This window comes from Erythrolamprus reginae, chromosome 6 (genome assembly GCF_031021105.1).
Source record: "Erythrolamprus reginae isolate rEryReg1 chromosome 6, rEryReg1.hap1, whole genome shotgun sequence".
In the NCBI taxonomy this organism is placed as follows: domain Eukaryota; kingdom Metazoa; phylum Chordata; class Lepidosauria; order Squamata; family Dipsadidae; genus Erythrolamprus; species Erythrolamprus reginae.
In genome coordinates this window covers 68,856,815-68,884,413 of record NC_091955.1, presented here as the reverse complement: position 1 = coordinate 68,884,413, position 27,599 = coordinate 68,856,815, and the positions used below count along the sequence as shown (strand labels likewise).

The following is a 27,599-nucleotide window of genomic DNA, read 5'->3' as shown; positions in this document are numbered from 1 at the left end:
AGGAAGCATCATATTTTTCAGTACAGGAATATGTTTTAAATCAGGAAGAATAATGCAGCACATTATACATTATTACCCAGTGCTTTACTTAGCAAAGCTTTTTTCCATATTCCACAGCATTTATTCAAAAGCACTGTCTTTTGCCGCCTGTACATGTTAATAGAGCATGTGGATAATGTTGAGTATAAACCTTCAATTACCTCACTACCATTTTGACTTCTCATTTGTAACCAAAACATTTCCTGACACTAATGCCCGACGGCTGAAATTGCCCCCGGAGCAGGGGGATGCTGCTGGCGGCTCCACGGAGCCCTGAACTTCCGGTTTCCGGTGAAACCGGAAGTTTGGCTTTTGGCAGCGCGCCAGGAAGGCGTGCTGCATGTTGGGTGCAAGGGGAGGTCCTACATCGCCCTATTTAAGGGCGATCCGAACAGGACCTCCTCCTTGCTTTGGCTGCCCCTGGAAGCGAGCACCTGCGCGCCCTCCGCTATTAACAGTGTGTCCTTAGGAGGTTGCTTTGGGGCCGAATAGGAATTTTTTGCGGCCTCCCCTTTAGAGGCGGCCGTTTTTTCACCTATTCCACACTGACAGTACGGATTGGATTGGTTAGGGGGTGCGGCGCACATAGATGTTAGCATAGACCTCCCTTTGGTCACTGGGGTTGGCAGGTTAGGGGCGGAAATGGGCAATTTGAAGTGACTGCGCATGCTCCTTTGGGCATCCTTTTAAAGGGTGATGGACCGCCTCTCTCCAGGAACTAGAGGTTGGAACAACGTCGGGGATTGGAGAGAGGATGTCCATGGGAATCACCGGATCCAATTTCCCATGGGGATTGTAGAGTATGCTCCTCCCACACGACTAAGGGGCGTGGCTTGGATCCAGGTGAAGTTGGTTACCTTCACCTGGTTCAGCAAGGAATTTTTGCCCAATGTTGCCAAGGAAGTTTCTGATAGGAATTTCCGCCCCGTTAGTTTTGGCCTCTGCAGGTCCTTAGTTATGTTGAATTTAAATATTTAAATTTACGTATTTAAAGTTACGTTATTTAAATTTATGTTAATTTAATAAAATGACCCATTATTTAATCCACAAAATGTCTCAGTGTCTTTACTCCGCTTCCGGGGCAATTCACATTGCTTTGCTTTGTATAATACTATGAGAAGAGTTCATTTATAGCACTAGTTTACCATTCAAAAGAAAAAAAGAAAAATGAGGGGAAAATCAATAATTAAAAAGTATCCTCATACACAAATCCATAACAGCACTGGGGAAATTTAGAGAATTTGTTCAGGAGGAAAATGAAAATTATTGCTTATAAACCGCTAGTCCAGATCAACAGGAGACATTAAATGTTTGAATCTACTAAGAATATGTGTAAAACAAAGAGCCCTTGCAAAAGCTTTCATAGCACTTTCCCTATTACTAATGAATATATTGCCATAACTGTATTTTATTTTTTTAAGCAATAGTCACAAATTAGGTCGAGAGTGAGAGATAAAGCAATTTATATATTGGAATGCACCTTAAGATTAAAGTAATACATACATCCAATTTTTGTTTTAAGTGAACAAATAGCTAGTTGCGGAAGCACTAGGCAATTCAGAGTGAAACAAGATCAAAAATCCAGCAGCCTGTGAAGTTTTCTTTCTTCATCCCCTCTTCAAAGTCTAGAGAAAGGTCTGGGGTGAAGGGCCAAAATCCAAATTCTGTATCGGAGAGGCAAAAAGAGAGGGGGGGGGGGAAAGAGAAATTGTGTTACTCTAGTCTGCTAGCTACAAGACAAATTTCTGCAACACAAGGCTCATTCACATATGTGGTCTTCAACACCTAAAGTTCCTTAGCTAAGGCTATGATGGACAGGACATTAGGGTTGGGTTAAACTATTTGGGGAAAACTGCTATAAAGAATTGCATTCTCCACCCTTTAAGAAGCAATAGATAGTTGCAGGCAGCCATTGAAATCCAAGTTTCCTTTAGGGCAGGAAACTAAGGGACTTAGTTAGGCTCACTTACACAGCCCACACTGAACTGGTCTGTTGTTTGGAAGAAGAAAAAATAGTATAGTGGTACCTCTACTTACGAACGTAATTCATTCCGTGACCAGGTTCTTAAGTAGAAAAGTTTGTAAGAAGAAGCAATTTTTGCCATAGGAATCAATTTAAAAGCAAATAATGTATGCAATTGGGGAAACCACAGGGAGGGGGGAGCACCCTGTTTCCTCCCAGGAGATTCCTAGACAGGCCCCATGGAGGCTTCTCCCTGCCTTTTCTGGTTACAATTTCAGAGGCTTGGATTTGTAAATAGAAAATGGTTCTTGAGAAGAGGCAGAAAAATCTTGAACACCTGGTTCTTATCTAGAAAAGTTTGTAAGTAGAGGCTTTCATGGGTAGAGGTACCGCTGTGATCAATCCTCTTCATTGGCAAAATATTTACTGTGCTACTACAAATACTGGCCCAGAAACCCAGCAAGAGCTGGCTTTTAGGAAAGCATTATCCTTTTATAGAACTGAATCACAAAGTTGTGGTATTGTTGCTGAGGAACCTTATCCTCCAGTTTCAACCCTATAAAACCACTTGGACGTCTTCATTAGCTGCCGAGGGTGAATAGAGCAGCGAATATCCCGCTGCTCCCTTAAAGACATTCCTGAAGAGGACTGGAGTGTAAATGTTGCCATCAGGCTTGGAAAAATCTCAGGGTTTGCAGACGTACAAAAATAGTTTTAAGGGTTTTATATAGCTAATGTAAAATACAAGACAATAGGATAGCAGTGGATTTAAAAGCAACAACAACAATAAAATACAAGGTAAGGGGGAGATAAGTGGAGAGGATTTGAGAGTGGGAGAATGAGTGGGAATAGCCAATGAAAAAGGTAGAATGGTTGGATCCCAAGCACAGCATCCTATGCATGAAAACATTTTTCTTGTATAGAACTGGTGCTGATGACCTTTACTGAAGCATTTGCATTCAGTAAAATAGTTATGAAAAGTAAGCAAGGGGAGAATTTTAATGGGCTGTAGAGTTGCTTCACATTGCTATAGAAAAATAGGTAAATGGTGGGATACAGCAGCAAAATGAGAGGGGTGGAGTAAGAGAAAAGGCTCCAATCGATCCACACCCCCAATGCCAGCGTGTTGGCTTATGTTCCACACTACCTACATATACCACACTCCTTGTTATTCTTGTTCTGAAACAGAAATATCCATTCAATTCCTGCCAAAAACATTATGTTCTATATACCTTCTTAGTATTGAATTTTTCTGCAAACACCCCCCCCCCCAAACCCCCCCCCCCTTAGTTTCATTTGAGTTCACAACTAGTGGTGGGCGAACCCAATGGTGTTCGGGGTCGGCACATTCGGATAAACTTTACGCAAAATTCGGCCGAACCTGAACTGAACCCGAACCCGAACCGGGAATCCCACCAAGAGATTCTGGGGGAGGAGCTTTGACATCACGTACACCGGCAGTTTGCTAAGGACGCCAAGGTGATCACTTCCTGGATTCCATGGAATCCAGGAAGTGATCACCTTGGCATCCTTAGCAACCTGATGGTGACGTCAAAACTCTGAATGCCAAACGTGACCCCGAACTTTGCCCGAAGTTTCAAAAAATTTTGGATTCGTGTTCGGCATACTGAACACCGCAAAATTCAGTATGGACCCGAATTGTGCGGTTTCGGTTCGCCCATCACTATTCACAACGAAGTCTTTGCTTTGGAAACTCTGAAACAAACAATAGAATTTAGAAATATTTTTGTAGCCACAGTGTAATGTAACCTTAGACCAGGGGTATCAAACACGATTTCATTGAGGGTTGCATCAGAGTTGTGTTTGACCTTGAGGGGGGGGCTGGCCAGGGTGAATGTGGTCAGGTCATCACTTGTGTCAAGGGCAGTGATGGGCTGCCAAAATTTTTACTGCCACACTGTGGGGCGTGGCTTGTTTTGTGGGTGTGGCTTGATAGTCATGGTACTGGGTGGGAGTGGCTTGACAATCATATGACTGGGGGTGATGGCTTAAAGGCCATGTGACTGGATGGGAGTGGCTTACCGCTCAAGATAAGTTTTCAAATAGGTCCTCTTTCAGTTGATTAAGTCCCATTATTTGAATAGCCACCAAAAGGATAAATGATAGACAGCATTAATTTTTGAGGAGCACAGTAACATTTTAAAGTTTTTTTAAGGTTCAGTATGATAATAGATTAGGCAAGTAGCTCAATTTTCTTTCATTGCTATAAAAGTTCAGTTCTGGATAATGATTCAAATTATGAAAGCGTTTATGGGCAAAAACATACTATTTAATTATTTCCTATTTTAAAAGTAATTAAGGGCCATACTAAGGTACTAGAGAAGGAAGGACAATAAAAAACTATGAAGTATTCAATAAATAAACTTGCTACCTCCACTGTGTCCCATCTCTCTTGGGGACAGCAGCCCATCACTGGTTGGGAGCACCTGTGGTGGACTGAGTACTCTGACAACGAAAACAGGCTTCTGAGCTCCATTTTTGGCTTCGATGGCTTCCTGCAATCTCTGCCAGTGAAAAGAAGCTTGGGAGAGCCACAGGGGCCCTCCCAAGCTCCCTTTTCACTGGCAGAGGCACCATGGACCAATCCTTCATTGTTTCCAGGATGGCCCCACAGGTCAGTTCTAAACACCCTGTGAGCCAAATCTGGCCCCCAGGCCTTGAGTTTGACACCCCTTGCTTAGACCAACCACTATATATAAAATATACCTACGAATCCCAGTGACCGATTAGGTCCCACAGAGTTGGCCTTCTCCGGGTCCCGTCGACCAAACAATGTCATTTGGCGGGTCCCAGGGGAAGAGCCTTCTCTGTGGCGGCCTCAACCCTCTGGAACCAGCTCCCCCCTGAGATTAGAACAGCCCCCACCCTCCTTGCCCTTTCGCAAACTCCTTAAGACCCACCTCTGTCGTCAGGCATGGGGGAATTGAAATATCTTCCCCAGGCCTATACTGTTTATGTATGGTATGTTGTGTGGATGTTTTTTTAAATTATGGGTTTTTAGCTTTCTAATTATTGAATTTGTATTTTACACTGTTTTTCTGTTGCTGTTGTGAGCCGCCCCGAGTCTGCGGAGAGGGGCGGCATACAAATTTAATAATAAATAAATAAGTAAATAAGTAAGTAAGTAAGTAAGTAAGTAGGTAGGTAGGTAGGTAGGTAGGTAGGTAGGTAGGTAGGTAGATAGATAGATAGATAAATAAATCTCCCACAATATTTTTGCATTTGAATATAGTGAAAGGGTAGGCAAAGTGGATGCATATCTATATATAAACGTCTTGTTGTTTGTTATACATGCAATCATTTTTCCAATGGTTTACAGCTTCTCTGATGTTTCATATTTCAGTTAAATCCTGGGAAAATACATCACAAGACAATTTCTCCACTGGAACTTTAGCAATTGCAGTGTGACTGTCATTACTAAGGGGATGTTTACAGAGAAGTTGTTTCCTCTTCCCTGGAGAGATTTGGGGGAAAAAAAAAATCTTCCGCATCAACTTTACTGTGAGTAAACTGAGCAGAGAATTTCAAAAGTGTATGTGTGTGCTCAGTGATACATCTGTGTGTAAACTATCACCCGCTGCTTCAGTGACAATCCTTGATCAGAGATGTTAAGTCTAGCGCAATGAATTGTAATGCAACCCATCTGCAGGGTACCATGTGGTAAAGCTAATGTGTGGATTATGGATGTGATGAAGCCCCTGGGCCTTTTTTTTTTTTAACCTTGTGTCAATTATACTAATTCTTTTATTCCAGGCTCAATTTTATATCATCCATGCAAGGGTCCTTTGTAGAGTTTGGGGGAATGGGTTTTCAGATGTTTGGTTCATCACAGCAGCTTTTCCACGGCATATTAATGGAACCATGTGTGTGTGTGTGTGTGTGTGTGTGTGTTCCTGCTAAACTCACAACAGTAGCGTATTATAAGCTTTCTAATATTTTCAAGCCTCGTGGAAAGGAATCAGGCTGGTATTGATCCATTCTAGATGAAAGCACAAGCAGGGAGCCTTTCGATACTTACCCCTAAAGGATGTTGCACCCTCTTTTCTTTGTCTTTGTAGGTTGTGGACAGAGAACTGCTCGAATGGCTTCATCAAACACTGTTTTCAGGCCACGCTGGGTGAGGGCTGAACATTCAAGATACTTCACTGCATCTGCAAATAGAAAAAGCTCACTCTCTGAGGAAGAAGCAGAAATGAATAACTTCTCTCACTTGACCTGTTATCAGGTTTGGCATCCCTATGGACAGAAGAACTACTTGGGAATCTAAGAATATAAGAATTTGCCCCCAGAAGCGGAGTAACGACGCTGAGACATATTGTGGATTAAATAAGGGTCATTTTATTAAATTAACATAAATTTAAATAAATTTGAATACGTAAATTTAAATATTTAAATTCAAAATGAACTAAGGACCTGCAGAGGCCAAAACTAACGGAGCGGAAATTCCTACCAGAAAATTCCTCGGCAACATTGGGCAAAAACTCCTTGCTGAACCAGCCACGCCCCTTCGTCATGTGGGAGGAGTTCACCCTCCAATCCCCGTGGGAAATTGGATCCGATGATTCCCATGGACATCCTCTCTCCAATCCCCGACGTTGCTCCAACCTCTAGTTCCTGGAGAGAGGCGGTCCATCATCCTTTAAGGATGCCCAAAGGAGCATGCGCAGTCGCTTCTAATTGCCCATTTCCGCCCCTAACCTGCCAACCCCAGTGACCAAAGGGAGGCCTATTAACATCTAAATGCGCCGCACCCCCTAACCAATCCAGTCCGTACCATGGAATAGGCGAAAAAACGGCCGCCTCTAAAGGGGAGGCCGCAAAAAATTCCTATTCGGCCCAAGGCAATCTCCTTAGGACACACTGTTTATAGCGGAGGGTGGGCGGGTGTTCGCTTCTTCAGCCCCAGGAAGCAAGGAGGAGGTCCTATCCGGATCGCCCTTAAATAGGGCGATCTAGGACCTCCCCCCGGACCACCAGGCAGCGCGCCACCCTGGCGCGCTGCCAAAAGCCAAACTTCTGGTTTTCGAAGGAAACCAGAAGTTCGGAGCTGCAAAGAGCTGCTGACAGTGTCTCCCCAGCTCCTGCGGCAATTTCGGCCAGCGGTTTAAGCCGCCGGTCGGGCATTTTGTTACTTTTATTGTTACTTTTTATCTTTACTTATCTAATGTTTTATTTGTACAAATTACCACCCTATAATTGTTTGACAAAATAAATAAATAAAATAAAGAAAAGACTAACACGATCACAGGAAGACAGCTTATGTAGAGTCTAACCATTAAAGAATCTACCTCAGTATTGTTTGCACTGACAATAATTGGTGGTCCAAGGTTTCAGGCTGAAATATTTATCATTACTAATTGTGAGACCAAAGACTAAACAAGAACTTTCTGCATGTTAAGTACAGATGCTTTACCACTTAGCCCAGAGATCTTCAAACTTGGCAGCTTTAAGACTTGTGGACTTCAACTCCCAGAATTCTCCAGACGCATAGAATTCTGGAAGTTGAGGTCCACAAGTCTTAAAGCTGTCAAGTTGGAGGACCCCTGACCTAGCCAATCAGTTGGCTATAGGCATCTGTAAGGAATACATGAACACAAAAAATTTGCTTGCTGTTGCTCCTCAGCTTGCATTTTGATGTGATAAAACTGGATGTCTTTGATGAATAGAATAGAATAGAATAGAATTTGTTATTGACACAAGGAATTTGTCTTGGTGCATATGCTCTCAGTGTACATAAAAGAAAAGATAATTTCATCAAGAATCATTCTTTCTGCACCAACTAAGGAAGCTCAAACTGCCCAAAGAGCTGCTGATCCAGTTCTACAGAGGAATCATTGAGTCTGTCATCAGCACCTCTACAGCTGTCTGGTTCGGTTCTGCAACCCAACAAGACTGACACAAACTTCAGAGGACAATCAGAACTGCAGAAAAATCAATTGCTGCCAACCTGCCTTCCATTGAGGATCTGTATACTTCACAAGCCAAAAAGAGGGCTATGAAAATATTTACTGACCTCTCGCATCCTGGACATAAACTGCACACCAAGACAACTAGGCACAAGAATAATTTTTTCCCCAAATTGCCATCACTCTATTAAACAAATAATTCCCTCTCAAACTATTTACTAAGTCTGCACTACTATTATTATTATTTTTTTCTCATTATTCCTATCACCCATTTCCTCCCACTTATTACTGTATGTTGTTTGTATCCTTAAGATTTTTATTAATATTGTTTCCTATTTGACCCCTATGACAATCATTAAGTGTTGTTCCTCATGATTCTTGACAAATGTATCTTTCTTTTATGCACACTGAGAGCATATGCAAAGACAAAATACTTTATTGGCCAAGTGTGATATGCACCAAAGACAAATTCCTTGTCTTTGGTGCATATCACACTTGGCCAATAAAGTATTCTGTCCTGTCCTGTCCTGTTCTGTCCTATCCTAAATAATTACAAGGTACAAGACTTAATGATAGTCCGGGTACAAATAAGCAATCAAATCATATTAGGAACCAGTCAATATAAATTGTAACGATTCAAGCAGCAAAGTTACAGTCATACAGTCATTAGTGAAAGGAGATGGGTGAAGGGAACGATGGGAAGATTAATAGTACTGCAGACTTAGTAAATAGTTTGACAGTGTTGAGGGAATTATTTGTTTAGCAGAGTGATGGCATTTGGGAAAAAACTGTTCTTGTGTCTAGTTGTTCTGGTGGGCAGTGCTTTAGGGCATCGTTTTGAGTCTACAAAGTCTATAAAGAGCACTCTTGCTTAGGTCTTTGGAGATTCAAGATATTGTAGGATGTAATGCAGAGCCTTATTAACAGCATCATCTGTTGATCTGTTTGTTTGGTATGCAAATTGGAGGGAATCTAACAGTGGATCTGTGATGGTTTTCAAGACTAGCCTTTCAAAGATTTTCATAATTACAGATGTTAGAGCAACTGGTCTTTAATCGATCAGTTCCTTGATGTGGGCTTGTTCAGCATTGGGATGATAGTAGAGTGTTTGAAGCAAGAAGGAACATAGCATATCTCTAGTGATTTATTGACGATTCAGGTGAAGATGGGAGCCAATTGGTCAGCACAGACTTTTAAGCAAGAAGGAATTATCTTGTCTGGGCCTGGAACTTTTCCTGGCTTTTGTCTGTGAAATAGGTCTTGCACTTCCTTTTCTGTGATCACTAGGGTTTGTGAATCCAGTGGTATGGGGTTCGTTGTAGGAGGCTTGGCTGTTGTTGGTGAGGTTGGTGGGGTGGTGGAGGAGATGTAATAAGGAAGAAAATAAATACTATAATGGACATCCAACATCAATTAATAAAAACGTTATTTGTGATCTTGCATATGCAGATTCTAAATTACCAGGCAGATCAGGGGAGAAGCCTAATTTTGTTAAAACGTAGCAATCCACCCAGCAAGACATCTGTTATTGAAGAAAGCAAGAGAAAACCTATATCCCAAAGAACAACTTTTTTTTCTCCCAGAATTACCATCTAAGACACTGTATCATTCTCTTTTCTCACTCTGCCCATCAGTGTTCCCTCTAATTTTTTTTTGGGGGGGGCGGAAAAGTATAGTGTCTGAGCGGCAGTCCCTTCGGGACTGGGCGGCACAGGAAAAATAAATAAATAAACAAACAAACAAATAAATAAACAAACAAACAAACAAACAAACAAAAAACCCACCCTGTTTTGCCTCAGAGAATTTCAAAATAAAATACTGTACTGTGTGTCTATAACAGTGAGCTCATAATAGGGCAACTCTATCAATATCAAAATGCCACTTAAATAGTTGAGCTAGTTTCAAACTAGATTTTGATTTTCTTTCTCTCTTCCTTACTCCCATTCTTTTTCTTTCTCTATTCCTTCCTCTCTTTTTTCTATCTGTTTCTCTCTCTTCCTCTCTTCCTTTCTCTCTCCTTCCCTCTCACTCTTTCCCTCTCGGCTTCTGGGCAGGTTTGGAAAACTCTGAGTTGATGATGATTTTTAAGTGAGCGATTGCTGACTGCTCAGCTTAGAGGGAACTATGCTGCCCATGTTCTACCCTATACTTAGGCCTTGGGAGGTAATGAAAAGGGAAAGATAGATTGTTTTTACAGAAAACATGAATGTGCACTGATAAAGATTCTTCAGAAACAGAGCAGGCTTTCAGCATTTTCTGGCGTGTCCCCAGAATACAGGACAGGAAAAGGAAGTTGTGGTTCAACATTATTTCAAGAGACAGAAGGCAAGTTCCGGACACAGAAAGGAGGGGAAAATAATCCCCTCTGATGTTCTGAGTCTTAATCTTAACTCTGCAAGAAATCTGATGCCCCTGATACATAATTGGTGACTTTGCTCACAAACCAGCAAAGCTGTACTAATAAGGTATGAGCACAAATGAGTATAGGTTTTCCAGATATAAACAAATGGCTTTTTTTATGCCCATGGCTTTTCAAATACATGTCCACATACATCTTATTTTTAAATGCAGAAAAATGTGCATTTTAGTGGACTTCCTTAAATGTTTTTTTTTGTTTCTATATTCCCAATATACACATTCATGCATGCATTTCTGAAGTAGCCCTGGATCACATAATTAGGAAAACTGTGAAAGTTCAGAGATATCTGCTTTCTGATTTGCAGAACAGTTTAGAACTGGTTTCTCATTAAAATGTGAACAAAAAAAGATATACAGTGATACCTCGTCTTATGAACTTAATTGGTTCCGGGACGAGGTTTGTAAGGTGAAAAGTTTGTAAGATGAAACAATGTTTCCCATAGGGATCAATGGAAAAGCGATTAATGCGTGCAAGCCCAAAACTCACCCCTTTTGCCAGCCGAAGTGCCCATTTTTGCATTGCTGGGATTTCACTGAGGCTCCCCTTCATGGGAAACCCCACCTCTGGACTTCTGTGTTTTTTGTGATGCTGCAGGGGAATCCCAGCAGAGCAAAAACTGGTGCTTCTCTGGCAACAGAAGTCCGGAGGTGGGGTTTCCCAGTGAGAGAAGCCTCAGTGTAATTGCAGCATCGCAAAAACACAGAAGTCCTCGAAAACCCCCTCCGGACTTCCATGTTTTTTGATGCTGCTGGGAATGATGCTCCCCTCGCTGGGAAACCCTATCTCTGGATTTCCGTTGCCAGCGAAGTGCCCATTTTTGCGCTGCTGGGATTCCCCTTCAGCATTGCAAAAACACGGAACATGGAGGGGAGCCTCAGGGAAATCCCAGCAGCACAAAAACGGGTGCTTCGCTGGCAACAGAAGTCCAGAGTCAGGGCATCCCAGTGGCGGCGGCTTGGGTTTGTAAGGTAAAAATAGTTTGGAAGAAGAGGCAAAAAAATCGTGAACCCCGGGTTTGTATCTCGAAAAGTTTGTATGATGAGGGCTTTGTAAGATGAGGTATCACTGTACTGGAGTAGTTAACATTTTCTTGGAGCAACTAATGTGAGAGTTATCTTGGAAAAACTTTCTTCCCTTATCTAACATGCATTGTTGCTATTTTAGCCCAACATATAGCAAATACTACTGTTCTCCTTATCTGAATTGTCCTTTTGATTTAATGAATTGTAATCTTTAATCCAATGCTGGATCACAACTATTCCATACTACTGGGACTCTTAAGAGGGTCCATCACAACCTCCTTCAAGGAAAAGAAAACAAATCCTCTTTCCCAGAAGCAGACACCGATGTAAAAGCACCACCAAAGGTCATCTTCTGGATCTAATAAATAAATAAAAGATGGGAACAGAACCAATAAAGGCAGGATAGAGATTGGAATGGCAATACTGATTTGTAATGGCTATGTATTTTATGCCAATAGATTAACAAGACATGTAACACAATGATAAAGGGACTGGAAACCAAAACATATGAGGAAAGGGTGCAGGAACTAGGCATGGATAGTCTAGTGAAGAGGAGGTCTAGGGGGGACATGATAGCAGTCTTCAAATATTTGAGGGGCTGCCACAATGAGGAGGGGGGTCACATTGTTTTCCAAAGCACCAGTGGGCCAGACAAGGAGCAACGGATGGAAGCTGACCAAGGAGACAGTCAACCTAGAAATAAGGAAGAACTTTCTGATGGTGAGAGCGATCAATTGGTGGAATGGCATTCCTGCAGAGGTTGTGAACACCCCAACATTGGAGACCTTCAAGAAGAGACTGGACATGTCTGGATAGTATAGGGTCCCCTGCACCAGCAGGAGGCTGGGCTAGAAGACCCACAGGGTCCCTTCCAGCACAAACTATTTTAAAAAAGACTTAATAGTGTCAACCCCTAACCCCCAACATTTCTCCCTTAGACTATCCACGATTGACCTCTCCAGGTTCCTAAGAGGTCAGTAAGGGGCGTACATAAGTGCACTAGTGTGCCTTTCATCCCCTGTCCAATTGTCTTTCCTTTATCTCATATATCATATATATTTTCTTCCTTTCATATATCTTCTCCTCTATTTTTACATATTATCTTTATATATATTACTTCATGTCTATTCTCTTCCATATGTATTGTGTATTGGATAAATAAATAAATAAATAAATAAATAAATAAATAAATAAATAAATAAATGAATAAATAAATAGATGAATGAATAAATAATAGTTAGAAAGTGCTCTGCTCAATCAAAAGAAAAAGAAAAAAAAAGTTTTGTGAGCTTGGTAGACAATATTTACATGCACTTGCCTTTCTGAGCTGCTTTGTAACTCTTATATCTGCACAGGTTTCTACATATTGCACCAGAGTTAAGTTTCTAAAGTGCAGAAAGTGCAAAACAAACAAGCCGAAGAAAAACAGAAGATAAAAACCAGCTTAGTCTAAATAATGGATAGAGATGTCTGACTGCATTTGATTCGTTTGAGAGACATGGGTATCCACAATTGAAGTGGCATAAGGCAAATTTTTCCCCTCCCTGCCGCAACACTTACCAATCTCTTTGGCAAGGGCAAGACCTTGTGGGTATGTAATCGGGGCCAATTTCTTTTCCTTCAGCTTCTCAATAGTATCCTTGTCATCCCGGAGATCCAGCTTCGTGCCCACCAGGATCATGGGAGTGCTAGGGCAGTGATGTCGCACTTCAGGAAACCACTAAAAGAAAGCTCAAGATTTTACTGAAGTTACACAAAAAACAATGATGCAAGTTAATAAAAGAAAAACCAGATGAGCCATTTGCACCAATGCAGCCTTCTTAAATAAGGACTAGAAATCAAATGCCCAGGTTTGTAATAATACACTCGAAATAGATTTTGGAATAGCAGCTGATAACAAGGCTGAATAGGAGTCACGGTATATAATATAGCTGTTGAACCAAAGAGAGTTGATTCTGATTGTGCTGGGTATAATGAGTCTTGAGCTTGACACTCCTGTTGCAGAAGTTGTAGACTACGATGCTAAATGGAAACGCATCTCTGCTTACATCCACTGAAGTATATGTATTTGATCAATTTTTATAGCTACCCATCTCACAATTGTAATATTGGGAGATACACTTGGTGGTTTTTAAAAAAAAATCTAACAATGGCATCAGAAAACAAATCCATCTCTCATCATTAAAAAAATTTACAATGAAGGACTCACTTAATCCCTAGATTTATTCATTCATTCATTCATTCATTCATTCATTTATTCATTTATTCATTCTATTTTTTAATGCCGCTCTTCTCCTTAGACTCAGGGCGGCTTACAACAACAATAAAACAACACGAAGCAAATCTAATATTAAAAATGACTAAAAACCCTTATTAAAACCAAACATACATACAAACATACCATGCATAAATTGTATAGGCCTGAGAGGGGGAAGGAATATCTCAGTTCCCCCATGCCTGAAGACAAAGGTGGGTTTTAAGGAGTTTATAAAAGGCAAGGAGGGTGGGGGCAATTCTGATCTCTGGGGGGAGCTGGTTCCAGAGGGTCGGGGCTGCCACAGAGAAGGCTCTTCTCCTGGGTCCCGCCAACTGACATTGTTTGGTTGATGGGACCCGGAGAAGGCCAACTCTGTGGGACCTAATCGGTCGCTGGGATTCGTGCGGCAGAAGGTGGTCCAGGATATATTCTGGTCCGATGCCATGAAGGGCTTTATAGGTCATAACCAACACTTTGAATTGTGACCGGAAACTGATCGGCAACAAGTGCAGACTGCGGAGTGTTGGTGTAACATGAGCATACCTAGGGAAGCCCATGATTGCTCTCGCAGCTGCATTCTGCACGATCTGAAGTTTCTGAACACTTTTCAAAGGTAGCCCCATGTAGAGAGCGTTACAGTAATCGAGACTCGAGGTGATGAGGGCATGAGTGACTGTGAGCAATGACTCCCGGTCCAAATAGGGTCGCAACTGGTGCACCAGGAGGACCTGGGCAAACGCCTCCCTCGCCACAGCTGAAAGATGTTTCTCTAATGTGAGCTGTGGATCGAGGAGGACGCCCAAGTTGCGGACCCTCTCTGAGGGGGTCAGTGATTCATTAAATAGATACATTAGATACATTAAAGAAGGATCCAGACACACTGGAACTGTTACAAAGAAGCACAGCTCTACTGAGTCTCACACTCTAGTGTTACTGAACCTTTCTGTAGAGGAGGGATGCCAAATGCGATTTCATTGAGAGCCACATCAGGGATGTGTTTGACCTCGAGGGGGCCAGGTGTGTAAAGCTAGCTCAACATCACTCAAGTAGGAGGCACCTGTGATGCCCCAAGTGCTCTGCCAGTGAAAACTGGGTGCTGTTTTTGCTGGCAGAGAGTTTCAGGATGCTATCATAGCCGAAAATGGAGCTCCATTTTTTTCTGGCAGAGGCACCACCAGCTGACATTGACCAGCTGGTCAACTGTTTCCAGAGAGGCTTCATGGGTCAGATCTAAGCACCCATGGGTCGGATGCCAGGCTTGAGTTTGACACCCCTGTCGTAGACTTTGATGCAAACTCTGATAGATTTGTAGAGTTATGTTGATGTAAAGCAAAGTTCCTCTAATACATCGTTCAGATTTATTGGACTTTGACTACCAGAATTCCCAGGCAATATGGAAAATCCAACATAGTCATGGGAAACTTTAGGAGCATTTATTCCAATTTATACATTGCAAGAGGGTCCAAATATTTTACTGTCACACTGTGTAGTTTTCATGCTGCAGCAATACCAAGACTGAGTCTTCCCTTGCCTTACGTGCTTTGCACCCAGAACCCCAGATGATCTCACCTTAGCACGAACATTTTCATAAGATGCAGGGCTGACTAGAGAGAAGCAGATGAGAAAGACATCCTGTAGGCAGAAAATTCAAAAGCATGTGAAAAAAAAAGTGAATGTTTGATGCAGCCAGAAAACATTATGAAGCAGAATGTACCAAATATTGATATATTTATTATTGCTCAGGTGCTTAAAGCATTTTATAGAACATCTCTGCAACTCCCACAACAACCCTGTAAGGTACATTGGTATTGTTAATGGATATTTAGACCAGTGATTTTGGTTGGATTGAAAGATGCATCTAAGGAATTTTGAACCTTTACTGCATGCTTTATGAAAACAAAGAACTTTTGAAACAAAGAACAATACACAAAACCTAGAAGATCTATTATACAGACATGAAAGAGTTCTTCTCTTGTTACTTCTTCCACTAATAAATCAATATCCACAATACTAAAAAAAGCAAAGTGTCGCATTATCTTAGTTTACAAGAATTCCTCTTGAAGATGCCATCTTTTGCTAAGGCATGTCCTGATGGTTTCCATTTTCCACAAGCATCCCTAACAGGTTCACAGCTATGCCCACAGGCTGAAACATACTAGCTAGTTTATCTAATCAAGATTAACTCAGAAAAATCTGGATTTGATGCTTTCTGCATCATCACCTTTCTCATCTGAGAGTTATATTTAATATTACATTGTACAGTATTTATTATCACTTAGAGAAGCCTGAGGATTTCATCCGGGAGTCTTAAAGCACCTCCTTAAATCATTTAAATATAATCTTATTTCCATCTTAAAAAGTGAGAGGAAAGGCTCTCTAAAATGCTGGATCAGCTGCGTAAAACTATTAAACATTCTGATTTTTTTTTAGCTGTGATGACTGTTATATTTTGCACTGCTACCATCAAATGTAATTAGGATTTTGGAGGCCCAGATATAATAACACTTTATTATGCATAGTGTATAATAAAGCATAGAGGGGCAGCATACAAATCTAATAAATTGAATTGAATTGAATTGAATTGAATAATATTGTCTCCTGGTGATGATGTGGAGCTATCCCATTGCCATTGATTTCTTTCAAAATACTCTTTTAAAATCTCTATAGTCTACAGTCTAATGATTTGTTGATGGTCTCTCATCCAAATGTTGACTAGATCTACTTATGTTGACTAGTTCTAGTAGCCTAGAACTAAGGAAAGAAGCAACTTAGAACTAAGAAGAAATTTCCTGACAGTTAGAACAATTAATCAGTGGAATAGCTTGCCTCCATAAGCTGTAAATGCTCCAACACTGGAGGTTTTTAAGAAGAGATTGATAATTATTTCTCTGAAATGGTACAGGGTTTCCTGCCTAATCAGGGAGTTGTATTAGAAGACCTCCAAGGTCCTCCCAATTCTTTTATACTCCTAGACAGGGTTTTTTGGGAAAGGCTAAGGTTAGGTAGAAGCTATCATGTGTGTGCTAACAAGGAATATGAACAAAGATCTTCAGAGGTAAGTAAGGCTATCAAACAACAAATCTGGATGTCTACTAAATAAGGAGAACGATAGCTCTTTGCAGTTTCTACTGGTAGTCTTGACTATTGGATTTTTGTAGTCCATATCAAATAGGCCTAAGCAATAAGACAAGGCTTCAGAGAAAATTCATGACTTACAGTCTGTGGATAGGAAAGAGGCCTCAATCGGTCATAATCCTCCTGGCCAGCTGTATCCCATAATCCCAGGTTTACAGGTTTGCTATCAACCATCACATTGGCAGAATAATTATCAAAGCTGCAACAGATATCAAAGTTTATAGTGACATTAGAAGGAGAGGGATCTTACTCTTTCCTAGTTTTAAATCCTAATTCAGGAGAAAAAACATGGGTTTTTTCAGGGTGCTAACAGGTATGCCTCTTGGCACCATCAGACTAGACTTTGATTCACTTGAATTTATTTTGTAACCATTAATGGGAAGTTTGGATTTGGTAAATCCCAATAGCACCTTTGGATGAAGCATGAGGCGCAAAAGGTATTCTATGAAAACAGAGGATGGTTCATCTCAGTGATTTATTTATGTATGGGTTCTTGGTACAAGTACAACAACAAATATATTCTGGAATGCTAGTGAGCTATCTGGAAGATAAGGATACCTACACGGAGAGAGTTAAAAGAGGTTTGCTAAATGATACCACCATCTTGACTTAGAATAAAATAACAGAGTTGGAAGTTGGATTAGAAGGTCCCATCCAACTCTGTTATTCTATTCTAAGTCAAGATGGTGGCACCATTTAGCAATCAAAACCCCTTTTGTGTGTATTGCACATAAGTAGCATGGCTCAAATTGCATTTCTGTGATTGCTACTTTAAGTTTTTTTATACCCACCACCTCCTTTCTGGGAGGCTAGGAAAAAAATCACAGCACCTAGCATCTCTAAGCTGTCTTTGGAAAAATGGACATTTTGTGACAGCTCATGCTTATAATCTCATTTCAAATCAGATGTCTGTTTATGTACCTTATTTTTAGTTCTTTCCCTTCTTAAGCAGTAGTTCCCCACAACATACAATTAAACTGGCACTAAACCAATCATTTTTATAAGATGTGAAGCCTAGTTCTATATGAAATCAATATATTAGAAACCATTGAGGGTGCAATACCAAAATGATGCTACTGTACATCACTTTACTATCACTTTTCCTAGATGCATTGGCAATGACTTAGAAACATAGAAGTCTGACAGCAGAAAAAGACATCATGGTCCATCTAGTCTGCCCTTATACTATTTTCTGTATTTTATCTTAGGATGGATATATGTTTATCCCAGGCATGTTTAAATTCAGTTACTGTGGATTTATCTACCAAGTCTGCTGGAAGTTTGTTCCAAGGATCTACTACTCTTTCAGTAAAATAATATTTTCTCATGTTGCTTTTGACCTTTCCCCCAACTAACTTCAGATTGTGTCCCCTTGTTTTTGTGTTCACTTTCCTATTAAAAACACTTCCTCCTGGACCTTATTTAACCCTTTAACATATTTAAATATTTCGATCATGTCCCCCCTTTTCCTTCTGTCCTCCAGACTATACAGATTGAGTTCATTAAGTCTTTCGTGATACGTTTTATGCTTAAGACCTTCCACCATTCTTGTAGCCTGTCTTTGGACCCGTTCAATTTTGTCAATATCTTTTTGTAGGTGAGGTCTCCAGAACTGAACACAGTATTCCAAATGTGGTCTCACCAGCACTCTATACAGCGGGATCACAATCTCCCTCTTCCTGCTTGTTATACCTCTAGTTATACCTCTAGTGACAACTCCTGTTCTGAAAGTTCTAATACTAAGAAATTTGATGAGCACATTAATCAATCTTTTGTGTTATTCCTGAAATGCATAGAATGGATGCAAATAATTTCTTAATCAACTTCATTTGTTTTTCTTAACATTCCCATCTAGGAATATTACAGTGCTGAGTGTTCTTGATTCATGGAATACCTGATCTTACAATTGTGCTAATATTAGTTACCCAGCCAAGTTGCAATTCCTTCAGAAATAGGAATCCTAGGGAGACCTAACTCTTTCAAATCCAACAATCTCAAGCTAAACAATTTCCATACTCACACAGTAGGAATATATTCTCCTGGGAATGCATTGGTGGTGTAGCTGATCAGGAGACAGGTTTTACCTACAGCTCTGAAGGAAGGGAAAAGGGAAAAAGGCATATAACAACAATTCTTTTTAAAACATGCTTCAGTAGTAGATTTAGAGAGATGTTTTGAAGTTCCTGGCATTACAATGGTGTCCAGAATTTGAATATGGTGTCCAGAATTAAATTTAAAGTTGAGAAACACTGTCCCAATACCATGTGAAACCGATATAGAAGCAGAGTACCTCCGGAACCGCCTGCTACCGCACGAATCCCAGCAGCCGATAAGGTCCCACAGAGTTGGCCTTCTCCAGGTCCCATCGACTAAACAATGTCATCTGGCGGGCCCCAGGGGAAGAGCCTTCTCTGTGGCGGCCCCGGCCCTCTGGAATCAACTCCCCCCAGAGATTAGAACTGCTCCCACCCTCCTTGTCTTCCGTAAACTACTCAAGACCCACCTATACCGCCAGGCATGGGGAATTTGAGAGATCTTTCCCCCAGGCTTATTATAATTTATGTTTGGTATGTATGTGCTGTTTGTTTTTTTAATTATGATAGGGTTTTTAGTTTTTTAATATTAGATTTGTGCCATTATAATATTGTTTTATCATTGTTGTGAGCCGTCCCGAGTCTTCGGAGAGGGTCGGCATACAAATCTAATAAATTATATTATTATTATTATTATTATTATTATTATTATTATTATTATTATTATGAAGCATGTAGTTAAGAACAACTTTAATCTCTCTTAAATATAGCTGGGAGTGAGATGTAGGCATCTTCAAGAAAACATACCAAAGAAACAGAGAAAGAGATTACCAGGCCATGTTTATTCTATGCTTAGGTACTAGTGAAGAAAATTAATTAAAATCAGAATGGAACAAGAAGCAAGTTACCACTTCCCCATCCATTCTTTAGTTTAAAAAAACCTAAATTGCTTAAGCCAGTCTTCCTGGCACAGTTGTGACACAGCGGTCTATACCTCACATCAAGTCTGGCCATGCTTGTTTCACATGATCACAGTTGTGCCCAAGATACCCAGAATCCATAACATGGATAACAGTTGCTCTGTTCAATTCACATTATGTTATAAGGTATAAACTTTCTACCTAGCTATAGAAGCATGGTAAGACCAAGAATGCAGAAACACTCTTTTGTTAAACCCTGTACAATAAGTAAATGTTGTCCATGTCCAGAGGCCTTTCTAAAAATCTGGTTAAAAAAATAATTTCAGACCTTAGGCCATAATAAGGCATGTGAAGTTGAGCATGAATGTGTCCTTTAGAAGGGTGTGAGAAAACAGGATTGTTTGTTTGTTTGTTTGTTTGTTTACTTACTTACTTACTTACTTACTTACTTACTTACTTACTTACTTACTTACTTACTTACTTACTTACTTACTTATTGGATTTGTATGCCGCCCCTCTCTGTAGACTCGGATCCAATGGAAAATGTAATTTAGAAAATATTTCCCACCAGCCCATAGTCACCAACAGTCACCAACAGTGATGGCAAACCTCTGGCACTGGTGTCTGCTGGCACACGAGCCGTCTGCTGGCACACGAGTCGTGGCCTTAGCTCAGCGTCAATGTGCATGTGTGTGCTGGCCAGCTGATTTTTGGCTCACACAGAGGCTCTGGGAGGGCATTTTCGGCCTCCAGAGTGCCTCCAGAGGGATGGGGAAGGGTGTTTTTACCCTCTCTGGTTCCAGGGAAGCCTGGGGAGGGAAAAAACACAAGCCTACTGGGCCCACCAGAAATTGGGAAACAGGCCATTTCCCGTCTCCAGAGGGCCTCCGTGGGAAGCTGTTTTCGCCCTCCCCAGGCATTGAATTATGGATGTGGGCACTCGCACTTGCGTGATAGCTTGCATGCACACATTTTCGGCACCTGAGGGAGAAAAGTTTCACCATCACTGGTCTAGAAGATACCATGATAGATAGATAGGAATTAGAAGGGAGAGCTACATGTGTTTCTAGACAACCGTCTGCCTGTAAAGTTTTTTTTTTAAAAAAAAAAAATCTTGTAAAACATCAACTTGCCCTATGCTAAGAGATGACAAAAGTGATTTTTGCCTCATCTTGGGGGGGGGGAGGGGGCACCACATTGGAAAAAGCTGTTCTAAGGCATTCATCCCCAGTTCTCTTCATTAAAAATATAGTAGGGTGGCATTTGTGGAGTTTATATCTAGATACCTCTCCTTGGGATTCAGCTGAAATATTTGTAGAGTTTCTAACCTTTAACTGGAATTGGCTTTAAAGGATGCTCTCATTTTGTTCCTACACGAACATAAGAATGGTGTGTGAGAATAGTGGTGGTGGTGGTGGTAATAATAATGATAATAAATCATATGTATCTGTACCGACTAATGGTATGAGCAAGGAAATCCAGTAATTACAAATATTTCATGGAATACAAAAATGCTCAGAACTTAATGAGCAACGGAACAAATGTTTAGAATTTAAACAGTCACCTGGTATTGTACCACAACACATATTTACACTTTGCATCTACAGTATCTATGCATCTATCTATGCATCTATGTATCTATGTATGTATCTATGTATGTATCTGTGTATCTATGTATGTATCTGTTGTGATTCCGTCCGAGGCCCCTCAGGGAACGGCTGATCTTCTGTCGGTTTCCTGCTCAGAGGGAGAGGATGAGGAACAGGAGGTGCAGGCAGACGAGGAGGAGGAATCTCAGGCTGAGGAAGAGGGGGAACAGCCAGAGGCCCCCGAGAGGGAGCTCTCCCCAGCAAGCAGCCTGGATTCCTTAGAGGAAAATGCACAAGCAATAATCGATCTGCGACAGAGAAGAGCAACACAAAGAAGGGACCAATTAGCTAGGTACTTTCAGCACTAAAGAGGCAACAGCTGGGTTTGGGTGTGGTGCTCTCTGGAAAGGCTAAAAGGCAGACCCACCCTTCCTGGCTTGTGGAGTATTATCTTTGGGAGTCCTGGGACCTGGCTGTGCTCTTTGGCATCTTGGAATTCTGGTTTGTTACTTTGAATACTGAAACCTTGGGGGGAAAAGGTGGGGGGTCTTATTCTCTACAGTGGTGGGTGTGCCAGCAAGAAGGCTGCTGTATTGTCTGGACATCAGGACTCTGCTGTAAAGTCTCATAACCTGCCTGTGGGGAAGAACAGGTTTTTCTCTGTGTTTATTTTTCAAGCTATAAAGTACTTTTGCTTTTACCAGCGTGTCTGGCTGTTTTTTCCAGTTGGTGTTGAGGTCTGGGGGCACCCAGACAGAACAGTATCTATGTATGCATCTATGTATCTATGTATGTATCTATGTATGTATCTGTGTATCTATCTATGTATCTATGTATGCATCTATGTATCTATGTATGTATCTGTGTATCTATCTATGTATCTATGAATGTCTCTCTCTCTCTCTCTCATCTATCTATTCTATTCCCAACTCACTCCCTTTCTCTTCTCTCTTTTTTAAAAATAATTTTATTGTAATTCTTTAAAAACATACCAACCAAAAATAGACAAACATTTTCAAAGTACATAAACAAAACAACAGCAACAACGAGAAGAAACCCCCCCCAACATTGTTACAAATAACAGTCAATGTATAATTTACATCATCATGGAAGGAGGGAAAATATAACTTCTTCTGTTATTAACTGTCTTTATATTCCCTTTCTCTTCTCAATAACCAGAACATGGCAGCAAGAATTGCAATATTAACAATTCTAGGAATCGCAAAAGAGTAAGGTGAAATAAATAAACTCTACATTAACCTATCAATCATATTAAAGAGCCTTAAATCTTTTCTGAAATCCATACAACTTTCACAGATATGAAGGAACAGAGGAAGGTAATTTTAGAATGATGGGCCCATCCCAGAATACCCAATAACCATCCTGGAGAGTGAAAGAGGAAGAAAGACTAGCACAATGGAATAGAAAGGGTGGTTGGGATTGTAATGTAAGAGCAGATACAGGTGGTCTTGAGATCAACAAGCTCAAAAACAAAAACACCAGCATTTTAAATTCAGCACTGGTTCAAATAGGAATCAAGTAAAATGCCACATTGGGTAGCAAAATATGAGGAAAGCATTAGAGGTCCAGAACAATCCAACAGTACTGTTTGACTAACAGCACATGATAGAGTGAGAAACCTGGGACACTTACTTAAGTCTATTGCCTTAGTCCAGTGCTTCTCAATTATTTTCTGTTACGCCCCCCTGCCCAGGAAGAAGTAAACATTTTGCGCCCCACCAGATCTCTTCTGGGACAATTGTTTGCAATATAAAGCATGTTTTCGCTGAAACAACTCAGGTGGCTTAATCAGCGTGATTGGGTGTAATGTGTTTAAGTGGCACCTTAATTTATTTGGCTTCATGCTGTCTGCTGCTAACATTTTTAGACATAGCGAACATACCAGTCTTTCCTCGTCTCCCACCATAGTCACAGCGAAGCCAAGCGCTACATACACTTTCCATACATATTTCCTTGTCTTAGCTTTCAGGAGACTTACGTTTGTCTCATTATCTCCATCTTTCTCCTCCTTTCTTTTCATCCATGTTAAACATTTTTCCATGGTGTCTCTTAAAGGTTTGTTTTCTGTACTTTATATCTCCTGCTCTGTGCTATTATTTGGTGCAAAAAAAAAAACCCACTCCCTGCAGCCAATAAAAGCACATTACCTGGGGTCATGCACCCCCTCCCATCCCTCTGCATCCCTCTGGGTGGGTGGAGGGACACCATTTGAGAAGCACTGCATTAGTCCAAGCATGAAGCAGTTGAGGCAAACATCAATAAAGCCACTGAGTCCTCGGAGAGGGGCAGCATATAAATCAAATCAAATCAAATTGATCAATAGATTAAATAAATAAATAATAAATAAATAAATAAATAAATAAATAAATAAATAAAATGTTCAATAACTTAAAATGTGCCATACAATTATTAAATGGGTCAATGGTTATCAAGCAAGATTCAAAGGTTTCAGGTGAAATCTGAAGCTCTGGAATCAAATAAAGAAGATAGTAAAGGATGGAAAAAATAACTAAACCAAAACAAAACAAACTCTGTTTTATCCCTATTCAACTTTAGGCAGTGGGAAAACATCCATGACAACCTAGTGAGACAGGATGATGGGCATTTCATTGGCATCCTTCAGTCTCGAAAGACCATGGCATATGAAGCCTAGGTAGGTTGATAGGCATATTTGTATAATATTGACCATGAATTGGGGCACTCAAGAGAATAGGTGAACAAAATAGGCCCCACAACTGATACTTGAGGGAAACCACTCTAATGGGAAATCCCATGGACAGTCATGTAGCTTTGGAGGAAAAAGTAAAAAGACAAAAAAGATGTGGCCCAATCACAAATGTATCAGTGATGCCCGAGGACCATCTCATAGACAAAGATATCTAGTAGCTGAGTGCATCAGCTTTTGCTTGTAAAGTCAAAAGGGATAACACCAATGTCAAATAGTGAGACTTCACCATCAGAATATAATTGAAAGTATTTTAATTGGTTCTTAGTTTTTTTTTAGATTATCAATTTTAATTAATTGGATTTAGGATGTATATTGTTTCCTATATGTTGTAAGCTGCCCCGTGTCTTCGGAGAGGGGAGGCATATAATTGCGATTAATAAATAATAAATAAATAAATTGAGAACTTGGTCTTTACATGTTCATTCATTTAACCCAATTGTATTGGTGCACATTGTACGAATTGTTATCTAATTAAATAGATGGGCTCACACAACACATTAAATTGACATATGATTGCCTTAGTAGTGTTTCTTGTGAACATGGCCATCATTCCAGGTCATTGAACTATGAAGCCCAGTATTGCCAATTCCAATTGGAAGCCTTCCTGTTGAATTTGCTATATAATCTCTCATATTCCCAACCAGTAACCGCAAAGGTGGGGAACCTTGGTTCTTTTGTGACTTGTGAACTTCAACTCCCAGAAGCATGGCTGGCTCAGGAATTCTGGTAGTTGAAGTCCACAAATCATAAACTGGCCAAAGTCCCTCAGCCCTGCAGTATCCCATGATCAGAGTGGCCTCTGATTTAGAAATGCTGATCTGTAAATGTTGTATTGTTGTAGTGTTTATACCTAATCTTTTTTAATGTAAATAATCAATAAAGCATTTTTCAAGAAATGCTGATCTAATTCTCATTTGCAGGAGCATTAAGTACTTGGCTTTTTTAAATGGGAAAATTAAAACCATTGAAATACGACCTTTCCCTCAACTTCTGCATGCTTGTTTGTTAATATATATATTTTAATCACAGGTGTTAAACACTTAAAGGAAACTTCCTCATTGAGGTTACAGCAAAAAGAAAAGATACTGGTGAAATGCAGAAGCGAGAAAAGCCCCTTTTGTTTGTACCGGCTAAGGGCAAATAATTTCAAGAAATCCTAGGCGGGTCTCCAAACTTGGGAACTTTTAAGACTTGTGGACTTCAACTTCCAGAATTCTCCAGCCAGCACAGCTGGCTGGAGAATTCTGGGAGTTGAAGTCCACAAGTCTTAAAGTTGCCAAGTTTGAAGACCTCTGTCCTAGGATGAAAGGAATTGGGTTGAATTTCATTCAAAGCAAATGTCCTCATCTTCTAAATTGTGATGCTGTTCTTCCGAGATTTGTGCTTAAGACCCTTCAAAATGGAAGCTGCTGGGGGGCGGGGAGGCAGTTCAGTGCGTAATGAATAGGAAGTCCAAAATTAAATTGAACTTGTCATATCTCACTTAGCAGACACAGAAGCCATCTTTATATGTAGGCAATCCAAGCTACTTTTTTTTTTGAGCTGACTCCAAATCATGGGGAAAAAATATTGTTCTTGAGTCATCAGGAGCATATTACCAGAAAGGAGATGAAGTTTATGTCGGCTGCTATATTTATTTTGCTCCTACAAATAATGTGCTTTGAGCACATTATTACACAGCTTATCGCTCCATGAATCTCTCTCTCATGCTGGTTTCTTGTGTCTTATGCATACTGCTATCTGATTATGGCCACTCTCCTCCAACAAGTAGATGGTACAAGTTCTAGCTGACCTTAGCTCCATCCTAAAAACAACACCACAGGAATCCTAAAAACAGTAGTATATCTTTTATGGTACCCCCCTTTTCTGTGTCTTAATCAACATCTGTTGTATTAGGAGGCATTCTTTGACAACTTCAGTTTGCTTTTGAGCCTGGCTCCTCATCCACAAATGGTATCTAGAAATGATGATTAACAACAGATAAACCTTGTCGGGTGATAAGAGCTTCATAGAAAATTGCTTTCTGCTTAGTTTTACAGAACTGCATAAAATTTCTTTTTTTCCTTTTACTAATTTCATAAACAAACCCATGAAAACCTACTAAGATCACTGGTACCGTAAACCACAACCTAGGCAGAAAGCCAGGAATCTAAGGCCTGTATCTCCATTTGAAACCATTTGAAAGACAGCTACATCCTTTCAGGCTTGCAACATTTAACTCCGCATAATGAAACTATTGTAATTAAATCAGATTTCTCCCAGGTTTTGCTCTTCAAATGCATGAGGTCTTTGGGACAATTGACTGAAAATTCTTGGCACCACTGTCCCAAACACCCACCTGGAGAACAGCAGGCTGGGGGGGGGGGTTGCCTTAAAGTACTTAAATAAAGGAGCCATGGTTTATTTCATAGGTAACCAAGTTATCTGGTAGGCAATTCCACGATGAAATAAAAATGAAAACATTACTTCCCCATTCATATTGCACAGAAAACAAATAAAATTCCGAACCTGGTTTCTAGAGTCTTTCTAAGGAGTCTCTCTCCCTCTCCCCCCCTCTCTGAAAGATGGAGATTAAGACAGAACAAGAATGCATACATTTTGTCAGAAGGGCAGCTAAGGAAAAAAACCAAGAAGACCCACCCACTCCCTTGCTACTCAAAGGAAGGCTACATACCCATCTCCTACCACCACACATTTGATGGCTTGCATGTCTCCGGCCTAGCAGCAGCACTGGGGAGTTCAGGAAGCCTCTTGAGCAGCAAAGCAGCTCAACAAATGATGGTGAAAAGTCCTCTATAGATATGTCAAAACTGAAGCTGAATTAACAGCAGGTTGTGGGTTAGGGAGGAAGCGGAAGAGAGAGAATATTTCTCAGCCCGCCCACTGGTCTCTTCCTTTACCAGGCAGCTTTAAGTGTTTGCTGGGGAAGGGCAAGCTTGCTATTTAAAAGCAGAACTCTCTTTTTTTTTTCTGTAGATCCCAGATGGTTCAGTGTTTCCTCTTATCTGTGACTCCACACTTTGGACAGTAGGAAAAAAAGGTTGCTTGGAATCCTCTCTCCCCAACATAGATTAGCAGCAGATGGAGAAGGTGAAGCAGAGAGAACAACTACTCTCCAAAAAGACCTTGACGCAGTTTCTGACTCCAAATCTCAACTAGCAAATGCTCTGTCCTACACATTGGGAAGAAGAATCTGAACTCCAAATATGAACTGAATAATCAAATTATCACAGATAATCCCCACTCGGTTAAAGACCTTGGTGTACTAATAACAAAAGATTTAAGTGCCAAAGCCCACTGCAACAATATAGCTAAGAAGGCTTCAAGAGTTGTAAACCTAATCCTACGTAGCTTCTGCTCTGGCAATCTCACACTACTTACCAGAGCTTACAAAGCTTTTGCCAGACCCATCCTCGAATACAGCTCATCTGTTTGGAACCCATATTGCATCTCAGACATTAACACCCTTGGAAATGTCCAAAGATATTTCACCAGAAGAGCCCTTCACTCCTCCACTCGAAACAGAATACCCTACGAGACTAGACT

General features: G+C 40.6%; 1 protein-coding gene across 1 annotated transcript; it reads right to left on the bottom strand.

Moving 5' to 3' along the window:
* Positions 1-1,485: 1,485 nt before the first annotated feature.
* RAC2 (Rac family small GTPase 2) lies at positions 1,486-26,938 on the bottom strand. The gene is made up of 7 exons (XM_070756182.1): positions 26,728-26,938; positions 18,783-18,854; positions 16,844-16,961; positions 15,197-15,259; positions 12,931-13,090; positions 6,042-6,174; positions 1,486-1,703 (listed from the first exon to the last, which is right to left on the bottom strand). Exons 1-6 carry the CDS (start codon positions 26,760-26,762, stop codon positions 6,044-6,046), a joined length of 579 nt encoding a protein of 192 aa, XP_070612283.1. The 5' UTR covers positions 26,763-26,938; the 3' UTR covers positions 1,486-1,703; positions 6,042-6,043.
* Positions 26,939-27,599: the final 661 nt, after the last annotated feature.